Source organism: Poecile atricapillus, chromosome 7, assembly GCF_030490865.1.
Source record: "Poecile atricapillus isolate bPoeAtr1 chromosome 7, bPoeAtr1.hap1, whole genome shotgun sequence".
Taxonomy (NCBI): Eukaryota; Metazoa; Chordata; class Aves; order Passeriformes; family Paridae; genus Poecile; species Poecile atricapillus.
The window spans coordinates 32,492,706-32,512,083 of record NC_081255.1 but is presented as its reverse complement, the minus strand read 5'-3'; the positions used below and the strand labels follow the sequence as shown (position 1 = coordinate 32,512,083).

The 19,378-nt window shown below is 43.2% G+C and overlaps 1 protein-coding gene across 1 annotated transcript in view; it reads right to left on the bottom strand.

Annotated features, from left to right (window-relative positions):
- The window catches only part of CACHD1 (cache domain containing 1), an 87,573-nt gene that overhangs the window by 26,386 nt on the left and 41,809 nt on the right, over positions 1 to 19,378 (bottom strand). The window contains exons 4-7 of the mRNA XM_058842964.1: positions 13,375 to 13,481; positions 5,793 to 5,919; positions 3,602 to 3,746; positions 1,935 to 2,151 (exon numbers count right to left, since the gene is read on the bottom strand). Of these exons, the coding sequence (XP_058698947.1) occupies positions 1,935 to 2,151; positions 3,602 to 3,746; positions 5,793 to 5,919; positions 13,375 to 13,481 (596 nt within the window). The remainder of the gene's footprint in view (positions 1 to 1,934; positions 2,152 to 3,601; positions 3,747 to 5,792; positions 5,920 to 13,374; positions 13,482 to 19,378) is intronic.

Below are 19,378 nucleotides of genomic sequence, written 5' to 3'. Positions count from 1 at the left end.
GGATATTCTATCTGCAGCCTGGATGCACTGACAAGAGCCAGTCCTAAATCTGCATCAGGGACCAGAGCAAGCAGCTTTTGGAGCATTTTGTCACCTTTTGGGATGAGGATCTGCTGAGCAGGACTGCAGCAGGAACTGAAGCTGAAAATCCAGATTAACAGCACAGTTCTCCCATCTCACACCAGCAGTTCCCTTCTGGATTTGCCAGTGTGAATTTGGGATTGAGGCTGTATCTCAACAGCTTCCCTGACACACCCACACATTGTTCTCTGGGAACAGGATGTTAGAAAATTAACAGTGAAATGAAGGAGGGTTTTTTTTTTTTGTGGGTTTGTTTGTTTTTTTTAAAAAAAAGATGAAAAGATTATTTACAAGAAAATGAGACATGTTTTATAAACATCCTCTTCTCAAACCTATTGTGTCTCACACCAGGAATTCTGAAATTCGTTATAAACACTTTAGATCTTCACAATCTTCCACATGTAGAGAAAACCTAAATCCAAACATTTGCATTTTAACTTTCTGTGCTTGTGCCCCAAAAGGGTTGTTTCATATGAAACTTAGTAAAGTATGAATATGCCAAAACTTCAGATGCTAGTAGAAAACAGTGCCAAACACAAAATCATGGAATCCTGGAATGGTTTGGGTTGGGAGGGACCTTAAAGCCCATCTCATCCCACCCCTGCCATGGGCAGGGACACCTCCCACTATCCCAGATTGCTCCAAGCCCTGTCCAAGCTGGCCTTGGACACTTCCAGGAATGGGGAATATGCAGGAGGATGCTCAAGACTCCTCCTCAGCTGATGTTCTTGGAATAACTCCTGATGACAAGTTCATCCCAGCCAGCTGCACTGTTTATTTTGCATTTGCTGGAGTTGCTCCCCATCATCATTTTGCCAGAGGATGGTAAAATCCTGCCCTTGAGCAGGATTTGTGCAGTCACACAAAGGCTCCCTGTGCCAGTGGCCTGAAGCTCAGGAATGGGCTGAACCTTTGGTAGCAAAAGCACCATTCCATAAACCCAAGGAAAGGCACGTGGAATGTGAGGGTATTTCCTCATTCTTTCCAAAGCATTTCAATTCCTGGACTTGTCCTCTCTCTCTGGTCCTGCTCAGCCTCTGAGCTCTCTGGGACACTGAAGGATCTGCTCTCCCTGGAGCAGGCACAGGGCCAGGCTGTGGGAATTGTGTTACATAATCCCAGTATCCCCATGGAGAGGGGCTGTTCCCTCCACCCTGCCACGGCACTGCCGTGTTACTCAAATCTGAGGAGCACTCAGAACGCAGAATTCACCTTCCACAGCTTCCTCAATTTCACATCCATCTTTTCCATGTCTTTCACCACATCCTCATTACAAAAAACACCCAGAAAAAACCCAAATCTTGGGAAGGGGAGGGATAAAGTTCATAATGAGCACCCAGAGTTCAGGGGGGGTGTTCTGAGGTGAAGGAAGATTTAGCCAGGCCAGCTTTGTGTTCCACAAAACATCACCCATAATTGGTATCCTCAAAAGAGCCATTTCCCTGGGAAGCAAGGGCTGCTTCCCCAGGATTCCAATCAGGCACATCATCCATATGCAAATGAACCAGCAATCATTAAATGAACCTGCAGAAGCTGCAATTTTCCTGGAAAAGCCCCCCCATATAGACTGGAGAAATAACTCAGCTATCACACAGATCAATCCTGCATTTTCCTCTTTCAGTTCAAAAGAAAGGCAAGGCAGCAAGTGACACAAAAGAGAAGGGAAAGGACACATCCAACAATCCCTCACACGGATTGCAGCCCAAGGAAACGCTCCCTAAAATAAAAATACAGGGGACAGAGCACATTTTTGTTAATATTCAACACACTCCACTCCCTTGGCCTCTACCAAAGTGAGAATGTGAAATAAGAAAACACTGAAATAAGCAGGCTTGCACAAGAGGCTGGCTTACTTCCTTGGAGCCTGGTGCCGTTGTTGGTGTTCCGGAGGAGCTGGAAAGCTTTTTGGAATCCCAGGGCGTGCTGTGTGGAGCTGTCAGAGGCCTTGATGCTGCTGACAAAGGTGGACATCTTCCTCTTGGTCTCACTGGTGGCAGGGGACAGGAAGGTCTTGTAGCACTGGTCCAGGGAGCACGTCCGCACCGCGTCCGCCACCGTCAGCACCGAGATCTGAAGGGAAGAGAGAGATTCCATGGGATCAGCTCCCCTGGAAGGGTCTCTGCACACCCACACACACCACACAGGGAGAAGCCAGCTGAGGAGATCCCATGGGTCTCAAAGTGGATTGTTGGGAAAGAAATGCTTCAGGCATTAATCTGTTGAATTTCAAAAGGATTGTGGGGAGTTTGAGGAAAAGAGATTTTGGTATTTGGTTCTCAGCGGAGTCACTCTGCTCCCTCACAATGGGTAATGCACTGCTCTGGCCAGAGCCTGGGTGAGAACTGGCAGGGAAATCAGCAGAGAGCATTTTCAGGAAAGCCTGGAGAGCCCAGAGAAATGAAAAAAAATAACCCCTCTAAGGACCCCTCCCTGCAAAGCTTTTTGTTGTTTTAACGTTTCAGTCAAAGCAAGAGGACTCTGACATCAGCTTCTCCTGTAAATAAGTTAATGCAAGTGTTACCACTATGCCTTAATGACATCTAACACAGCAGGCTCATTAACTGAGTGACAAACTTCATTAGGGAGCAAGACTGAGGCAAGACAATCACAGAATTAAGCAGTAATTAGATACCTGTGTAACAGGTTCTGTACCCACTGAGCTACTGACCAAGGAATAGGTGTCTTAAATGTATTCTCTATTCTAACACAAACCCTTCTGACACTTAAATTTAAGTGCTATTAATCCTGCTGAACTGTAAGACTGCTTTACCACATTAAATCTCTAGAAAAGCACGAAGTTACAAGTGGTTTTCTCATATTATTCATGAGAATACTTAAGGCAAAAGATTATCATCAGTTTTCTTCAATTTAATTTAACTGAAACTCTTCCTACTCACAAAAGAAAACCCAAGCAGAGAGACTGATGAAGGTCTCACCAGCAGAGAGTTACTAAAAGTTAAGACCAAACTGGAGACTTCTTACAGAAGCATCTTATGGGTTTCTGGTTGTCTCTACTGAAAAAAAATTACAGGTTAAGCGACAAAGGAAGAAATCAAACCCAGATTTCTCAGCCCTTTGCTGCCACCATAATTATCTGTGAATCTTCCAAACACTAATTATGCTTCAGCTCACCCTAGTACTGCAGGAGAATAAATAATTTCCACTTTCATAAGACAAAAAGAGAGGTTCAGAGGTGAAATGAGCTGCTCAAAGCAGTCTAGGGTGAGAGAAGGAGTCATGTTTGGAACGTGGTTCTTCCTCCTGTTGACCATCACTGAAATATCTGCTGAGATGGATAAGCCTTTAAAGATTGCTCAGGTACAAGATTTTGCCTTGGATCAGTGGGATTTCATGTTTTTCCCAGCCTGCAGATCCCCAAATGTCTCCCCTGAGGCAGAAAAGTTCCAAGAGCGAGCTCAAGGCTCTGTCACCCCTCGGAGGCAGCTGAGGGCTGAAAACAGCGCTTTGGGTAAGAACCAAACACCCAGGGAAAGCTGCTCCTTGCCTGGAGAAATCTCACCTTGTCGTGCTCATCGATGGAGCTGAGGATGACCTGGGCAGCATCCTTGGCAATCTGGAGCTGTGTCTCTGACACAGAGGCCCCGTGGTCCACGATGACCACGATGTGCTTGGACTGAGGGCGAACGGTCGAGACGTAGACGGGTCTGAGGAGGGACAAAAGCCAAAGCACCATCACTCATCAGGCACCCAGTCAAACCACTGAAATGCTCCCAAAGTGGAAAGAGGCAGGAATTAAAACACCCAAGCAAACAACCAGGAAGAAATAATGAATTATACCAGGGATTTTTTTTTCCCCCCTTAAGAAAACTTGCATCAGGAAAGGCCAGCTGAGAATCTGAACGTGCAGAAATGCCTCTCACTTTCTGAATGTTTTAACCTAAACCAGGTTCTTCTCTCTGTCACAGCAAGAGCTTTCAGGAATAAAGCTTGTTGCTTGGTTTGGGATCAGTGCAGCAGTTCACACCAAGGTTTGAATGAAGTGAGAAATGCCTCCTGGTAAATCCTGCCTGCTGGGAACTTCACCCACACCTGAACTGAGTGCAACAACAGGGATGTGCCGGGGCCATGACAAGTAAAAACCTGTGCAGCAGCAGGGAGTTGATCAGCCCAGGGTGTTTGGGTTGCTGTAAGAAGGCTCCTGGCCAAGGCAGGGTGCCCTGGGATGACTCTCAGCCAAGTCATGCTCCACAAACCCTTGGATCTGCCCAGTTTTACATCCCAAAGTGAGAGAACACCAGTGAGGACTCTCGGTGCTGCCATGGGGCTGTGCTAACACCAGAAAACTTGTTTTCAGGGAAGTGTTTTCAGATCCAGCTCAATATTGAGAGATGTGTGAAAGAGTTCACAAGCTCTCATGTCAAGGTTTCAACCTGGAATAAATTAGGAAGATCCTCAGCACAGAGGAAGGATTAAAATAAAATGGCAAGATTCTCTTTCCTCTTTAGTCCAGACACAAAACCAGTTACAGTCAAATGAGAGTTCTGGGATCTAAATTTTATTATATCAAAGGCAGACAGAGAAATCTTATTAAGAGGAAAGGAAATGCAGAAGATTTGAGACAAGGCACTGCAGTAAACAACTGGCACAAATCAGTTCTCAGCTGTAAAACAGCCTGCAGCTCTACCCTGGATTAATACCTGCAACTGAAACTGGGTCTTTGATCTTCAAAGCACTGAAGCATTAACTAATTAATTCACTCAAGCTACCTCTGAAGTAAATATTACCAAAAAGATACCCTTTATTTAGGCACAGAGGAACTATGACCCAGACTAAGAGATTTGGATAAAATCACTGATGGTTTCAGTGGCCAAGTTCTGGGCAGGACTGGGGCACCCCCAGCTCTCACCTCTTCAGACCACACCTTTCCAAGGCCCAGAAAACCCAGCCAAGCTCAGAACTTTGTGCTTTGATGACACACCAAAGATACCATCAGTGAACTTTGGATTGCTCAACCCTGACAAGAAACCAAACTCTCCTTAGTGTCCCCAAAAAGTTCCTGGATGTGATTAACTGGTACAATTAATTCATGTGTGACCAGAGATATTAAAGCCACTGCACCTTCCCACCCTTGAGCCTTCATCAATCCCATGGGACTGACAGAAAAAGCAGGGAAAGATACTGGACCTCAAATTCTTGGCTTCATGTCTAGAGAACAGAAATCCCTGTGCAGGAAACCTTGCCCCCAGCTGATGCTTTATTTTTATTTTTTTATTTTAGTGGAAGGAAATTTGCACTGCTACTTCCCTACCATCCATGCTGTCCCACCTGAACCTGGGGAAAAATGTTCTTACCCACGTGCCCTTCCCAGTCTCTCATCCTTCCCCTCCCTCCCCAAAGTGATGCAAAAATCTGCCAAATCTGCAGAGTGTGTGTTCACTGCTTTATTAACTGGGGTCAAGTATGAGTCAAATGTAAGTCAGATTTTGCCTGCAGGCTGACCCACAACTTCCAAGTCACTGCTGTTTCCAGCTGATTTAATTTGGGAGAGGTGAGGAACCTGTTTGGAATTTCAGTTGAGTTTCTTAGAAGTGAAAAGTGGTGCTTTAAAAAACGACCCTGAAGAAAACCCAGGGGACTCCATTAGAAGTTACTCATGAATGTTGTCAGCTTGGCAAAGGACAACACTGAATGAAATCAGGGCTTGGGGAATTAATGCTTTTCCCAGGAAATTGGAAGGAGGTAAATCCTACCTGCTGCGGTGTTCGTAGCTGCCTTTGCACCGGAACTTGTGGGCTGGGAACACGGTGAAAATCCCTTCTTCTGAGCTGAAATATTGCCACTTAATTCCTGGGTTAGACTTCAGGTTATCAGCAAGGACTGCAGGGAGGAAAGGGAAAATCAGGCAGAGTTACAAAGGCAGCCCAGACCAGGAGGTTTTGTTACTCAGGGCCCCTCTCTTGGAGAAGAACGATCAGAGCCCAACATGAAACACAAACTGCTCTGCTCAGGACAGGTAAAACTCACTGGTAAAACTGATTTGCAAACAGGTCAAGGCTTTTGGAAACTCAGCAATGGATTGGACAGATTTTGTTTAATATGTGATGACAGTTCCTGGATCTCTGAAGCAGACCCAGGTCCCGGGAAGACAAGGCCAGAGTGAGGAAGGGAGAGATTAAAGCAATTTTATATAACAGATATACACCCCTAGATCTCCATGTAATAATAAATACACTGTCACCATCCCTTCCATAAAGGGAAAAGCCTCCATGTTAAAAAATCCTGGGGTTTTTTGTGGAATATATTAAAATATTAAACAGGTTTGGTGCTCACAGCTTCATAACCAACCTGTTGCCAGGGAAAGGAACAGATCCCATGGGAACAGGGAAGGAACAGATCCCATGGACACAGGGAAGGAACAGATCCCATGGGCATTGGGAACAGATCCCATGGGAACAGGGAAGGAACAGATCCCATGGACACAGGGAAGGAACAGAACCCATGGACACAGGGAAGGAACAGATCCCATGGGCATTGGGAACAGATCCCATTGGTGTTGGGAAGGAACAGATCCCATGGGCACTGGGAAGGAACAGATCCCATGGACACAGGGAAGGAACAGATCCCATGGGCATTGGGAACAGATCCCATTGGTGTTGGGAAGGAACAGATCCCATGGGCACTGGGAAGGAACAGATCCCATGGACACAGGGAAGGAACAGATCCCATGGGCATTGGGAAGGAACAGATCCCATGGACTCAGGGAAGGAACAGATCCCATTGGTGTTGGGAAGGAACAGATCCCATGGGCACTGGGAACAGATCCCATTGGTATTGGGAAGGAACAGATCCCATGGATATTGGGAAGGGAACAGATCCCACTGGCACTGGAAATGGAACAGATTCCATTGGCACTGGAAATGGAACAGATTCCATTGGCACTGGGATTTCAGCCTCCCAGGGCAGTGGGAATGCCCCATGGACCTCGTCTGCTCTCCCTCCAACCTGGAGAGACTCAGGATTTTCATCCATGGAATCACCAGCTCTGCCCCACCACTGATCTGAGTCCTTTAAAACAAAAGGGAAATGCTCCCAGGAGAGAGGGAATGGGAAATCCTTAGCATGGGAGGCACAAACCCCTCCTAAAGCACCACAGCAGGAACAGGTTTATTTTCCACTCAGGACAGAACATCTCTGCTTGCAGCAGACTGAAAATAAAATCTGGATATTTGAAATCTTATAAATAAAGTGGATCACACCAGCTTAAAATGCAAGGGAAAAAAAAAAAAAGAAAATATATCTTTGCCATTTCTCTTTTCATGTTGTCAAAAAGAACTGGCAGAGGGGGGCTCTGATTTCACCTTTTGCTCAGCATTTCCCTGCAGCATTTCCTCAGGACTGGCACTGAACACAGACCAGTTTCATCTCCTTCATTATCAAATATTCCAATATTTGGGTTGGAAAGGACTGCAGGGCACATTCAAACCTCAGCCAGACACTCTACACCCAAAGAGCCACACCGAGGATGGGCTGAGTCCCACATCCTCCACACTTTAGCACTTACTCAAGTTTCCCAGACTGGCTGTGGCCACCATGCTCCCTCCACATCCAGCTCAGTGTAATTACCCTGCAAAAACCACTGTCCTGGCCTTTCCCCACTCCTCTTTGCCACAGTATTTTACACTTCCCACAGTGCCTGCAAATCCCACTGGGATGCTGGGCTGGGACTGCTGAGTTCTGTGCAGAAATGAGAACAATTCCCTGCCTTGATGGACCAAGGAGTACCAGAGATTCATCATTCCCCTTCAAAATCAATTTTTTCTCTGAACTGCTGCTTCCTCCTGCAGGCAGAAGGGCTGTGAGACTATAAATCATTTAAATCCTTCTTTTTATACCCAGCTACCCCAAATTCTTCATTCTGGGAGCGAAGTTGTTTCGTATAAAGAAGCTGAATTTCTGCTGTTGAAGTTTTTTGAGTTACAGAACTTGAAAAATGTCATTTCAAAGTTGACATGTGAACACTCAGTTAAAGCCTGGATGAAATAACTTGTCCAGTCTCATTTTACCAACAACATTACAATAAAGGAGTTTATAATTTAAAGGCTTTGGCTTTTTTAATCCTTGCTATATTAAAGATAAACTTCTCATTCCTGCAAGGCCACGAGCTGTATTTATTTCCCCACGAGAGTATGCAGATTTAAAAGTGTTCATTTTCCTCATACAACAATTGGTTTTGAAACTCAAGCTCTGCTGTTCTTTCTTTTCACACAGTTGTGCTCATGTTTCCTCCCTCCCCAGAGATCACCAATTTTATCCTAACTCTGCTTTTTTTCCCCCATTTTTTTTCTTTTTCCTATGACCACAGCAGACAATCTCCCTGCAGATAAGCCATGGCTGAAAAATCCAGACTTTTTCTCTTTAAACACATTTTCCATCCACTCAAGCTGTAAGAATGCCCTGCAGATATTTCCTCAATTCTTGCTCCTTGCCAGGACACACAGTAGATGATTTTTATTTTAGCCTAAACCTCACTTACCCCAAACTTTTTAGTGCCTGTAGTTTATTCCCACCTCCTCCTCCTCCCAGCAAAACCAGTCCCTGGACAGGTTATTCCATCAAATAAAAAGCTGATCCCTTAATTCTGGGTGCAGACTGGGAATAATCAGCTGCCTGTGAGGTGGCATTGCCAAGTCACTCCAAAACTTCTGTCCCCTCCACTTCCCCTGCAGCAATATCTGACCCCAAATCCTGCTGCAGACCGGAAAAGTTGGAAACTATTAACATGACAGCATTTGAAATGATCATTCTCTCTAATTATAAATATCTCACAAGGCAAAAAGGACTTTTAGGAAGAAAGCCCTGTGTGATAGAGTTTATAAAACTTCAAAGGGAATGCGATATGATAACACTTAGCACTTCTAGATACCACTTTACATCTTCAAAGCACAGCCAAATCATTAACTAATTAATCTTCAAAGAACAGCACAAACAGTCAGGGGAAAGAAAAAAGGAACTACTGAACATAATTGCTCGTTATAAAAGGGTTTCTTACAGCCCTCCTCTTTAGCATTGCATTTGCTGAGCTGCCGACCTCGGATCTCATCCCACAAAAACCAGGGAAGTTGAATTTTCAGTTCTCCTCTGACAAGTCTCTCCATTAAAAACCCTCATGGTGAAGAAACAGCACAAAGAAATGTGTTTATTGTACAAGTGAAGACATCCTCTAACTCTGCAGACAGATCTGATCCAGGATTTCCCAAGCCAAACCCAATTCCAGCTCCTGTGTTGTCATCAGGAATAAAAGCTCTGCAGTTCAGCCATAATTAACATTCTGCTGGTGGCATGAGCCAGAACTGAGCCCTGCTCAATCCTTAGAACTCTGAAGGGAAAAGAAGTAAAAAAAAAACTTTTCATTTTAAGGAATGGGTCCAGATTCCTCTGTTAAAAGGATTTGGAAGGAGGAACTCTTCTGCTCAAATACCTCCCAAGCACTTTAACTCAGCCCAAAATCGGTTTAAAATACAGCAATTTAAGGAACATTCCACATTCTGGACTTGATCCCTTCCAACTCCAGATATTTTATGATTCTAAGATTTGAAATGATCAACACCTCGAATAAAACAGACCAAATTTCTTGGGCAGTTTGGTGCCATCTCTGCATATTCCTGGGGAGGAGCACTCTGCCAAAGCTGCCTGACGTGGAACAGACATTTCAGCACTTTGAAGGATGAGAAGGAGAAAGATTTACTGGTTCCCTGTTTATTCAAAAGGCAAAAAAAAACCCCTCCAAAGGAATCTGATAACATAATGTGCTGGCTCTGGGGAAGATTTAATAAATAAAGGACTATTCAGAGTGGTGAGGACAGATCTCTTCATCTAACTGCCCAAAGCCTGTGTCTCCATCTGGAGAATAAAGACTTTCTCCTTATCTATTTTGTAGTAATGGCTAAAAGTAATCCAGATGCAAAACTCCAAGCAAGATAAAACAAAATCTTTTCAAGACACTAAAAAACATTCAAAAAGCCACCTAATATCAAGAGAAAAACAGTGGGAAAAGTGATATTTTTTTAAAGCTGAGAAGAGACACATCTATTTCTTTCTCCCTCCCCTCAGATTAATGTTTATTTTAACGAAAAAATAATTCCAATAATGCTGGAAAAAACAGATTTCAAAGTTTCATGAGCTCCCTCCCCCTTTTTAACACCGTGCTCAGGGTGGAATTTGGGGTTGCTGCCCCTGAGGGCTCTCCCAGGCTCTGTTCCTGTGGCTTTGAGCCTGCGGTGCAAATTCCGTTCCTTTCCAACACCTCCAACTTCACCACTCCGATCCCACTTTTTACTCTGGGCCAAGATTAACATTTCCAGAGCTGAGCTCGAGGTCGAGCAGAGCAGAGCTGAAATTTATGTTTTGCCAGGAGCTTTTTATAGGCAGGATTATTTAAACTGCAGAACTCACGTGGGAAAAGGGACGATACTCATGGGAATTTTGCCTTTTACCTTCAGAATGAAATGAAAAACTCATTCAGGAAGACAACGATGAGAACACCCAGATGTACCAAACACAATAAAAATGTATTTTTAAAGCATAAAAATAAGTGAGGCAAAGGTAGAGCCTAAACCCAAGGTGCAACAGATATCCCTCCCCAGCTCTTCATGAAGACACTTATGAGAGAAGAAAAGAAAATTATGGGATATGGGGAATTTTTTTTTTTGTATTTGAACCCTGTCTTCTTTCAGAGGTGGTTTTAGTTTAATGTGAGTGTTGATGGAGTTATTGAAAATTGGCTCCTGTGCACACCAAGGGCTGTGCCCTGGGTGTAAGGTAAGTGGTTCTAGAGAAAATGCAAAGTTTTAAGACACAGATACACTAATTAGTGCTTTTAAACCCCATTTATGAGGTGACAGCATCTCCCCAGCTGGGGGGATGCTGGGGCACTGAGAGCTCTTCATCCCTCTAACCAAAACCGCTTCCCACTCCATTTCTATCCCAGGGCAAGTCTTGTCCCAGCCCAGGAATTCCTTTGGACACACAGGGATTGTCTGGAGGTCCCAGCCCATGGCTCCATCACCAAGTGCTACAGACAGCACCCACACAGCACCCAAAGGCTCCCCACACCCAGTTTATCCCAGTTCATCCCAGTTCATCCCAGTGCTCCTGCAGCCCCACACCGCTCTGGCCATGGGTCGTGTCCAGCCCCAGGGGTCACTGGGGCTGGAGCTCCTGGGGCTGAGATGAGGAGCAGGGATGGGAAGGTGGAACTGTCCCCAACCCCAGCTGGGGCTGTCCCTGGATCCCTGTCCCAGGCCAGGCTGGATGGGTTTGGAGCAGCCTGGGACAGGGGGAGCTGTCCCTGCCATGGCTGGGCTGGGATGAGATGGGATCTGAGCTCCTTCCAACCCAACCCCACCTGGGATTGATCTCCCAGACTTTCAAACACAACAAGGACCAAGGATATTCCTTGGACCTCACCTACACAAAACTTCTCTCTTCACTATGTGTGCACCCAGTACCAGCTTCTGTTTCTCAAATTAACCATTTCCATCCTGTTTTCCTGCCTCAATCCACTCTTTCCATCCCAATTCTCTCTTACAGACATCTCCTCCCTAATCAAAACCCGATCACAACCTCCCCCCAAGGCTGTTTCTGTACCAGGAGAGCCAGAGGAGACTCTGCTGTCAATAAACCCCTGTTCTTACTCTCCCTCAATTCCCTCTCCTCTCCTGCTGCCCTTTCCTGCCAATGCCATGTTTTGAAGGTTCTCCTTTCATCAGGAATCTCTCAAGCCAGAGGCAAGGGAAGAGGAGGCACTTGAGCCTCACTGCTGAGCCAGGACAGCAGGAACCTTTATTTCTCTGAGAATTCAAACCAGAAATTTAAATTATGTTTACAAGAAACTGCAATTTATTTGCTTCCCATCACTCAAAAGTAAGGAATATTTCTTGAATACTTTTTTAACCTCCAACTTCTGCAGCAGAAAAAGATTTTTATTTAATTTAATTAAAAACCATGAAGTGATTCATTCCACGCTTTGCTCTTACAACAGTGACTCTAAACTTGCCTTCAAAAATTATTCTGATTAATTAACAACTGCATGTGATTTAAACATTATTTTAATGAGTTGTTTGGGTTTGGTTTTTTTTTTTAATAAAGAGATGAGTAAAACAAAGCTCAGCAAATCACAGTGAGTGAACAAAGAGTGCCTGGCTTTAGGATGGAAAACACCACACAAATCATGGAGTGTCAGGAAATCAGCCTGGCCAGCACCTGCTTCCAAGATGTGGGATACAATGGATGGGATGGAAAAGGATCTATGGGGACTGCTCATTTTTATATTTCATTAGAAATCCAGAAAGCAAAGCTGTAAGAAGAGAAACAGTAAAGGAGTTTATAAAAATGTGGGGTTCTTTCCCTCTGTTTGTTGTAAGATGGTGAGGGTGGAATGGCAGGGCAGTCAAGTTAATAAAATAAATCAGCATTTTATTCCAAAATACCTCTGAAAGTGAAAATAAAATATATCCCAAATCTGCATTATTCCCCCAAAAGAATGAACAAACAACACCTCCCCAAAATGAAATCCACAACCAAAGTCTATTAATGTTCTCTAATTTACGACACTGAGCACCATAAAAAGTTGAAAAGTCAGAAGGAACAGCTGGACCAAAGTCTGGCTAAACCCAACTGAAATCCCTGTATTAATCCACCCTGATTAGGATGCAAAAAAAGAAGAAAACCTTGCTGCAGCAGAGGCCCAAAAGCTGAATTTTTCAGGGATCAGTTGTGTGTATTTTGATTCTAAGCATATCTCTAAGCCCTTAAACGTGTGGAGAAAATGCCCTGACAAGACAAAGACAGGAAATATTTTAGGATGCCCTCACATTTGGTAATTTTTGCCTATGACTGCAAAGGCAGCCTCACATGAGCTGAACTCAGCTAAGAAGATCAGAGAAACTTCCCTGTGTGGCCCCTGACACTGCTGATGCCAAAGCAGACAGGCCCAGGAAGGAGAAAACCTTAGAAAAAAAAATAAAATAAAATAAAAAAAGGAAGAAATAAAAAGTGTAGAAACCACAACAAAATTATCCACAGTAGGCTGGAATAAAATCTTCATGACATTTTTATAAAGTACTTAGACTAAGGGCATTACTTTAGGTATCAGCTTTCAATCATGAAATCTCAAATTAAGAGCAGTGTGACACTTGCAAGGAGAAATAAAAGCTTGTTGCTATGGCAATCAATGCAAATTCTCTGTGCCAAGGAAATGTTTGAGTCTAATGGGAGAAAAACCCCTACAACAGAAGGAAAAAAAAAACCCCAAAGTAGAACTGTGCTGCTCACCAGAATTTAAGTCACGTCCAGGATTGAAGGCTCTGCTGTTGACAGTGGTTGAGAGTCTATCACAGCTGATGGTTCTGGAAACGTTGGTGTTGAAATTCCCATCAAATCTGGAAAGACAACAACAGGATCAGCAATCAAACATTATTTATTAAACCTGTATTTACAATGGAAACACAGCTTTTTAATCTTGTGGTGTAAATAATTATTTATAATAACATAGAGTTTAAATTCTCATCAAATGTGGAAGGACAACAAGAGGATCAGCAATCAGCCATTATTTATTAAATTTATATTTACAATGGAAACACAACTTTTTAATGTTTCAGTGTAAATAACTATTCATAATAAGACATTGGTGTTGAAATTCCCATCAAATCTGGAAAAACAAGAAAAAGATGCATGAAAAGATGATTATGGTATCCAAGAAGGGTTGGAAGGGACCTTAAAACTCATCCCATTGCACCCCAACACCTCCCCCTGTCCCAGGCTGCTCCAAACCCATCCAGCCTGGCCTTGGGCACTGCCAGGGATCCAGGGACAGCCCCAGCTGCTCTGGGAATTCTATCCCAGGGCCTCCCCACCTTCCCAGGGAGGAATTTCTTCCCAGTTTCCCACCAAACCCTGCCCTCTTTGCCTTAAAGCCATCCTTGTCCCGTCACTGCACGTCCTTGTCCCCTCATCCCCGTGATCTCCTCGCTCTGCACGAGGATGAGGAGGGGATGGACAGACGGACACCGAGGTCTCCTGTCTGTCCTCGTGGTCAGCCCCAGGCTGGAAGATCAGGTTGGGATGCTCTGACAGACCCAAAGCAGCCAAAGCTGGAGCTCTTTGTTGACATTATTGGCAACCTCACCCCAGAGAACCTCCCAAGCCCTCTCTGTCGAGGAAAAGACATTTCCCAGGAATGCAGCTCTTGGATGAAGAGCTGTGGCTTTTCTTATCGCCCTTAAAATGTAACCACTTCAAAAAAAATCACAGCTCTTTCCAAGAGAGCAAAACTGCTGTTGATTTTTTGTTGGCTGAAGAATCTCCAGCCTAAGATTGATTGATAACGGATGGGTTTCCACAAAAATTCCTGTTTATCTTGGGGCAAACCCAAAAAACTGCACATTAAACATCTCCATCCTAAAGAAATATTTCCGAGCAAGGCTGAAGAACAACCCCACAGTGAAAAATAATGACTTTTCAGGATGTAAAGGGATTGTCCCAGAGCTCCCATCAAAATCTATTAGTGATGGCAACAGGATGCCTTGTTAGCAACCAACATTATTCATTTATTGCATTAAAATGCTTCAACGTGCTCCAAAAATCATCCAAGGCCTCAGCTCTTCTCAGGAAGCCAGTGTTACCCACCAGGAAGATGAATTTGTGGATGCCTAAATAATCTGTAGTGGAGCTGAAGAAGGAAACAAAAACATTCCTGCAGCCCAATCCCATCCCTCCTTCCTACAGCAAAAAGGAAATACACTTAATGGGAAAAAAAATGTATAAATAAAAGATGAAGAATTGGTTTAAATCCCATAAATTAAAGACCAGACCTGCCAGCCTTGAGCAAGGGCTGCCCCAGACTGGGCTAGGTGGGATGTCTGTCTCAAATCTCTTTTCAGAGATTGATTTTGCCTTAAAATTGACTTTTTACACCTTGCAGTGGAATGGTTTTGGTTCCATGGCACAAAGGACCTGGAGAAGAGAGCAGCTCCCACCACAAATGAAAATCAGGACCAGGAACTGTGGCAAATCTACATTGCATTATTTGTCATCATTTTAATGACACTGGAGAATTTTCCACGTGCATCTAAGTTTAATTCAGAATGCATTATTAATATATTTCAGCATCTTTCTCATTAAAACCACAATTAAAACCAAAGCCCCAGCACTTCTAAGTGGCCTTTCCAACCAATGTTTGTATTCTTAGCTGTAAATCCTGGTTTTCCCTTTCCTACCGTGTTCATACCTCACACATTTTCCACTCAAGTTTCAAACTGTACAGCCCTTCCCATCACTCACTTTGGAAGAAGTTAAAACATCAAAAATATTTGTATTTTAATAGATGAAGCATTGTTCAGCACCTTTTCTCTGCACAGAGGGGACAATTTTTATCAGTGTCTCCTTAAATTTTTACCAATGTCTCCATTAATTTTTACCAGTTCATTCATTACATTTTTACTGCTGTCTCCATTAATTCTTACTTGTGTAATTTTTAATTGTTAGTAAAAATTAAATAGTTTTAATAAATTAATAAATTAATTAAAGTTAATTTTTACCTTAACTTTTACCATTGTTTCCCCTAATTTTTACCAGTGCTTTCCTTAATTTTTCCCTGTGTTTTCCTTAATTCTTAACCATCTCCCTAAATTTTAACCAATGCCTCCCCTAATTTTTACCAGCATCTCCCTTAATTTTTTGCAGTTCTCCTTAAATTTTTACCTGTGTCTCCCTTCATTTTTAACCCAAGTTTCCCTTCATTTTTACCTGTGTCTCCCTTGATTTTTAACCCAAGTTTCCCTTAATTTTCAACTGTGTCTTCCCTGATTTTTAACCCAAGTTTCCCTTCATTTTTACCTGTGTCTCCCTTGATTTTTAACCCAAGTTTCCCTTCGTTTTTACCTGTGTCTCCCTTGATTTTTAATCCAAGTTTCCTTTAATTTTTACCTGTGTCTCCCTTGATTTTTCACCCAAGTTTCCCTTCATTTTAACCTGTATCTCCCTAAATTCTTACCTCTATCTCCCTTCACTTTTACCAGTGCTTTCCTTGATTTTCACCAGTGTCTCTCACTTTTACCAGAAGCACAACTACAAAGTAGATAAAAACCTCTTGAGCTTTCACCCAAAACATTCCAGGTGACGACACTTTGAAAACCCCACACCACAATTATTAAGATTTAATTACGTTTTTTTTTGTTGTTTTTTTTTTTTCATGGTTTTAAAGCCAATAAAAAACCATTGAGATTCATTCCTAACACTGTTTCCTTCACCCCCATCCCCCTGCCTCCTTCTCTTCCTCCTGGATTCCCTTTAATGAAGAAGGGATGGAAGGCGCATCCCGCGGGAGCAAACACAGAGCCGCGACTCCCACTTTGATGTGGTCCCCACGGAGCTCGGCGCTCCCCTCCTTCCTCCCCACATCTCACCCTGATTGACGTTGGCTCTGATGTGCAAAAACCCCTTTGAACTTCACACATGAAATTCCCATCAGGCCCCGCTCATTTTTATTCTCCTTCAACAGGATTTACGAGCGGGAGATGGGCGAGCGGAGGAGATAAAATGAATTTGCAGGAGCTTTTTGAATCTGACATCAAAACGGAGCTGGAGTGAGCTCCAATTGGATTTACAGTGTAAATCAACTTCTTTTGTGCTTTTGGAGTTTAGGGAAAAACGAGGGAGCTGTGGATAAAAATGGCACTGGAGCAGCTGCTCAGGGCTTCGTATTGTTTTAATACTCTTTTTTTTTTTTCCTTTTTTTTTTTCCTCTGTTCATACAAATTTAAGCTGACATTAATATGCAAATGAAATTACATAAGTTCACTCAAAATTCGGCTTTTCCTTTGAAATTCCCCAACTAGGCCTTGTTTGCTTGATTGCAAGGCAAGATTTGAACTCGTATTTTACATAAATACTTAAATATAGGGTTCCTACTGCATCTAAACAGAATGCTGGAAAAGGATGTTTTTATGAGTAAATTCAACCAAAAAAATAAAAAAAAAAATTAAAAAAGCTACTGATGGTTCAGTTACACAATTTCTTCTTGCAAGGCACTAAAGTTATTCCCATTATTTCAAGTATTCTTGAAAAATCCAAGTGTAGCCACTCTCAGATGTAAAGAGAATCTACTACTGGAAGGAGGAGTCAGCCCAGGAACACAAACTATTCCCAACTTTGCTTTTTCATGAGGAATTTCTATTCCAAACCCCATTTTTTCATGAGGAATTTCTATCCCAAACCCATTTTTTCATGAGGAATTTCTATTCCAAACCCATTTTTTCATTAGGAATTTCTATCCCAAACCCCATTTTTCCACGAGGAATTTCTATCCCAAACCCCATTTTTCCCATTAGGAATTCCTATCCCAAACCCCATTTTTCCATGAGGAATTTCTATCCCAAACCCCATTTTTTCATGAGGAATTTCTATCCCAAACCCCATTTTTTCATCAGGAATTCCTATCCCAAACCCCATTTTTTCCTGAAGAATTTGGCCACATTAGAAGTGAAAGCAAAGAAGCCAGGAGAGAAATTTCCTAAATACCTGCTGCACTTTATGGACATAAAAACTGCCAAGCCCAGAACTGTGCATCTCTAAATCTCCTAGAACCCCCTGGGTTTTTACTGCAGCCTGAAAACTCTGTCAGAACAGCAAATACATCTTAAATTTCATTTATTGTTGCCCTCCCACTCCTCCTCTGGAAGTGCAGCTCTTCAGATATTGCAGCAACCCAAGGAACTGAATGGGATTCCCGTTATCTCCCACTTAACTGCTCCGGAGAGGAAAGGTAAACACAGAAAGAGCTGGGATAAAATTGAACTGCATTAACAAATATTTAACCATCTTTTTTTTTAAATAAAAAAAAAAAGCAAGAACCAGAGCACTTGTGAAGGCAGTATCACAGTCAGGGAGTAAATGATTTTCAAATAGAGGTTTGTAAACTCCCTTATTCAAACAGCTCCATTAATGTTTGCAATGCACCACTGCCAAGTAGGGTGTTTTACCAACAAATATTTCTCCATTCCAGCTCCTTGCACAAATTTGGATAAATGCATTCCCTAAGCTCTTATCAGCATAGTTAAATAAAGAGCAAAAACAGATTTCCAGCTGCCTTGCAAGGCAGCCAGAGTGGGAGCATTAATGAAGCTGCTGTCCCTGAACAGATGGATTTGGGAGACCTGGGGCACTTGCCATGAAAAGCCAGCAGTGAAATTCATCTGTGGCCTCCAGGGTGGGAGGGGATGGGTCCAGCAGCACATGGGATCTGTGTCCAAGGAGGAGGTGCAGTGAGGGAATCTCCTGGAGCTGCCTCTCTCTCCCTGCTCACATCCCAAGGAAAATGCATTTCCCATTTCCCATCTCTCCCAGACCCCAGGACATGAAATGTTGAAGCACATCAGAGTGATGGGTCTGAACACTGGGCAGAGAGAAGGATCAAGATTTTTGTCTCCCTTTATAAGCATCATTTGTTTTTTGTTGGAAAAGCTGCAGGAACAGCTGCATTTCCTCACAAATGCATCTGAATGATATATTGGTTTTTTCTGGAAGGGGATTCTCCTGCAGCCATTGCTGTGCTGAGAAAGCACTGGCAGGTGCTCTGTGGCCCTGAACACAACCAACTTCCCTGGAAAACTGGAGATGCAGAAAGCCACTTCTGGAAGCTTCTCCCACACGAGAGCATCAATCACAGCTTCTCCAAAAAAAGGCATTTTGTGCAATGGGTGGAAGACAAATACTCAAACATTACCCACATATCCAATTTATTCTTAGAATGGAAGGAGTTTGGTTTCCTTTCATCTGCAAATATTCAATATAAACCACCTCTTTATCTGCCTGTTGCCATCCAGGCCAGCAACATCTCTGGGAATAAAGTTATTCCAGTCATCACTCTCAAGTCAGACCATGCAGAACCCTCCAATGCTTCCCAAAACTCATTTCTTAAATCCCTATTTAGACACTTCTCACAACTGACACATATCCCAGAAGTTCCCACTGCAGGCACTCAGGGCTTTTGATAAATAAATAAATTCTGTTTATTCTTTCCCTCCCTTCTTGCTGCTTCACCAGCTCATTCCAGATCCATGATTTCCTCAATATCTGTGGAGGGGCTTTCAGGTAATGAAAACCAGGAGACTCCAACTTGTACACAAAGGTGTTTATCCTCTTCAGGAGAAAACCACTTTAATTCAAACACTGTCTGGTAAATCACCATCCAGTTCCATCATGATGGGGAATGTTTGGAGACAGTGTGAAATCTGCTCCTGGATTATCCACAGCCTGTGTTGGTGAGGAAAGCCACAGG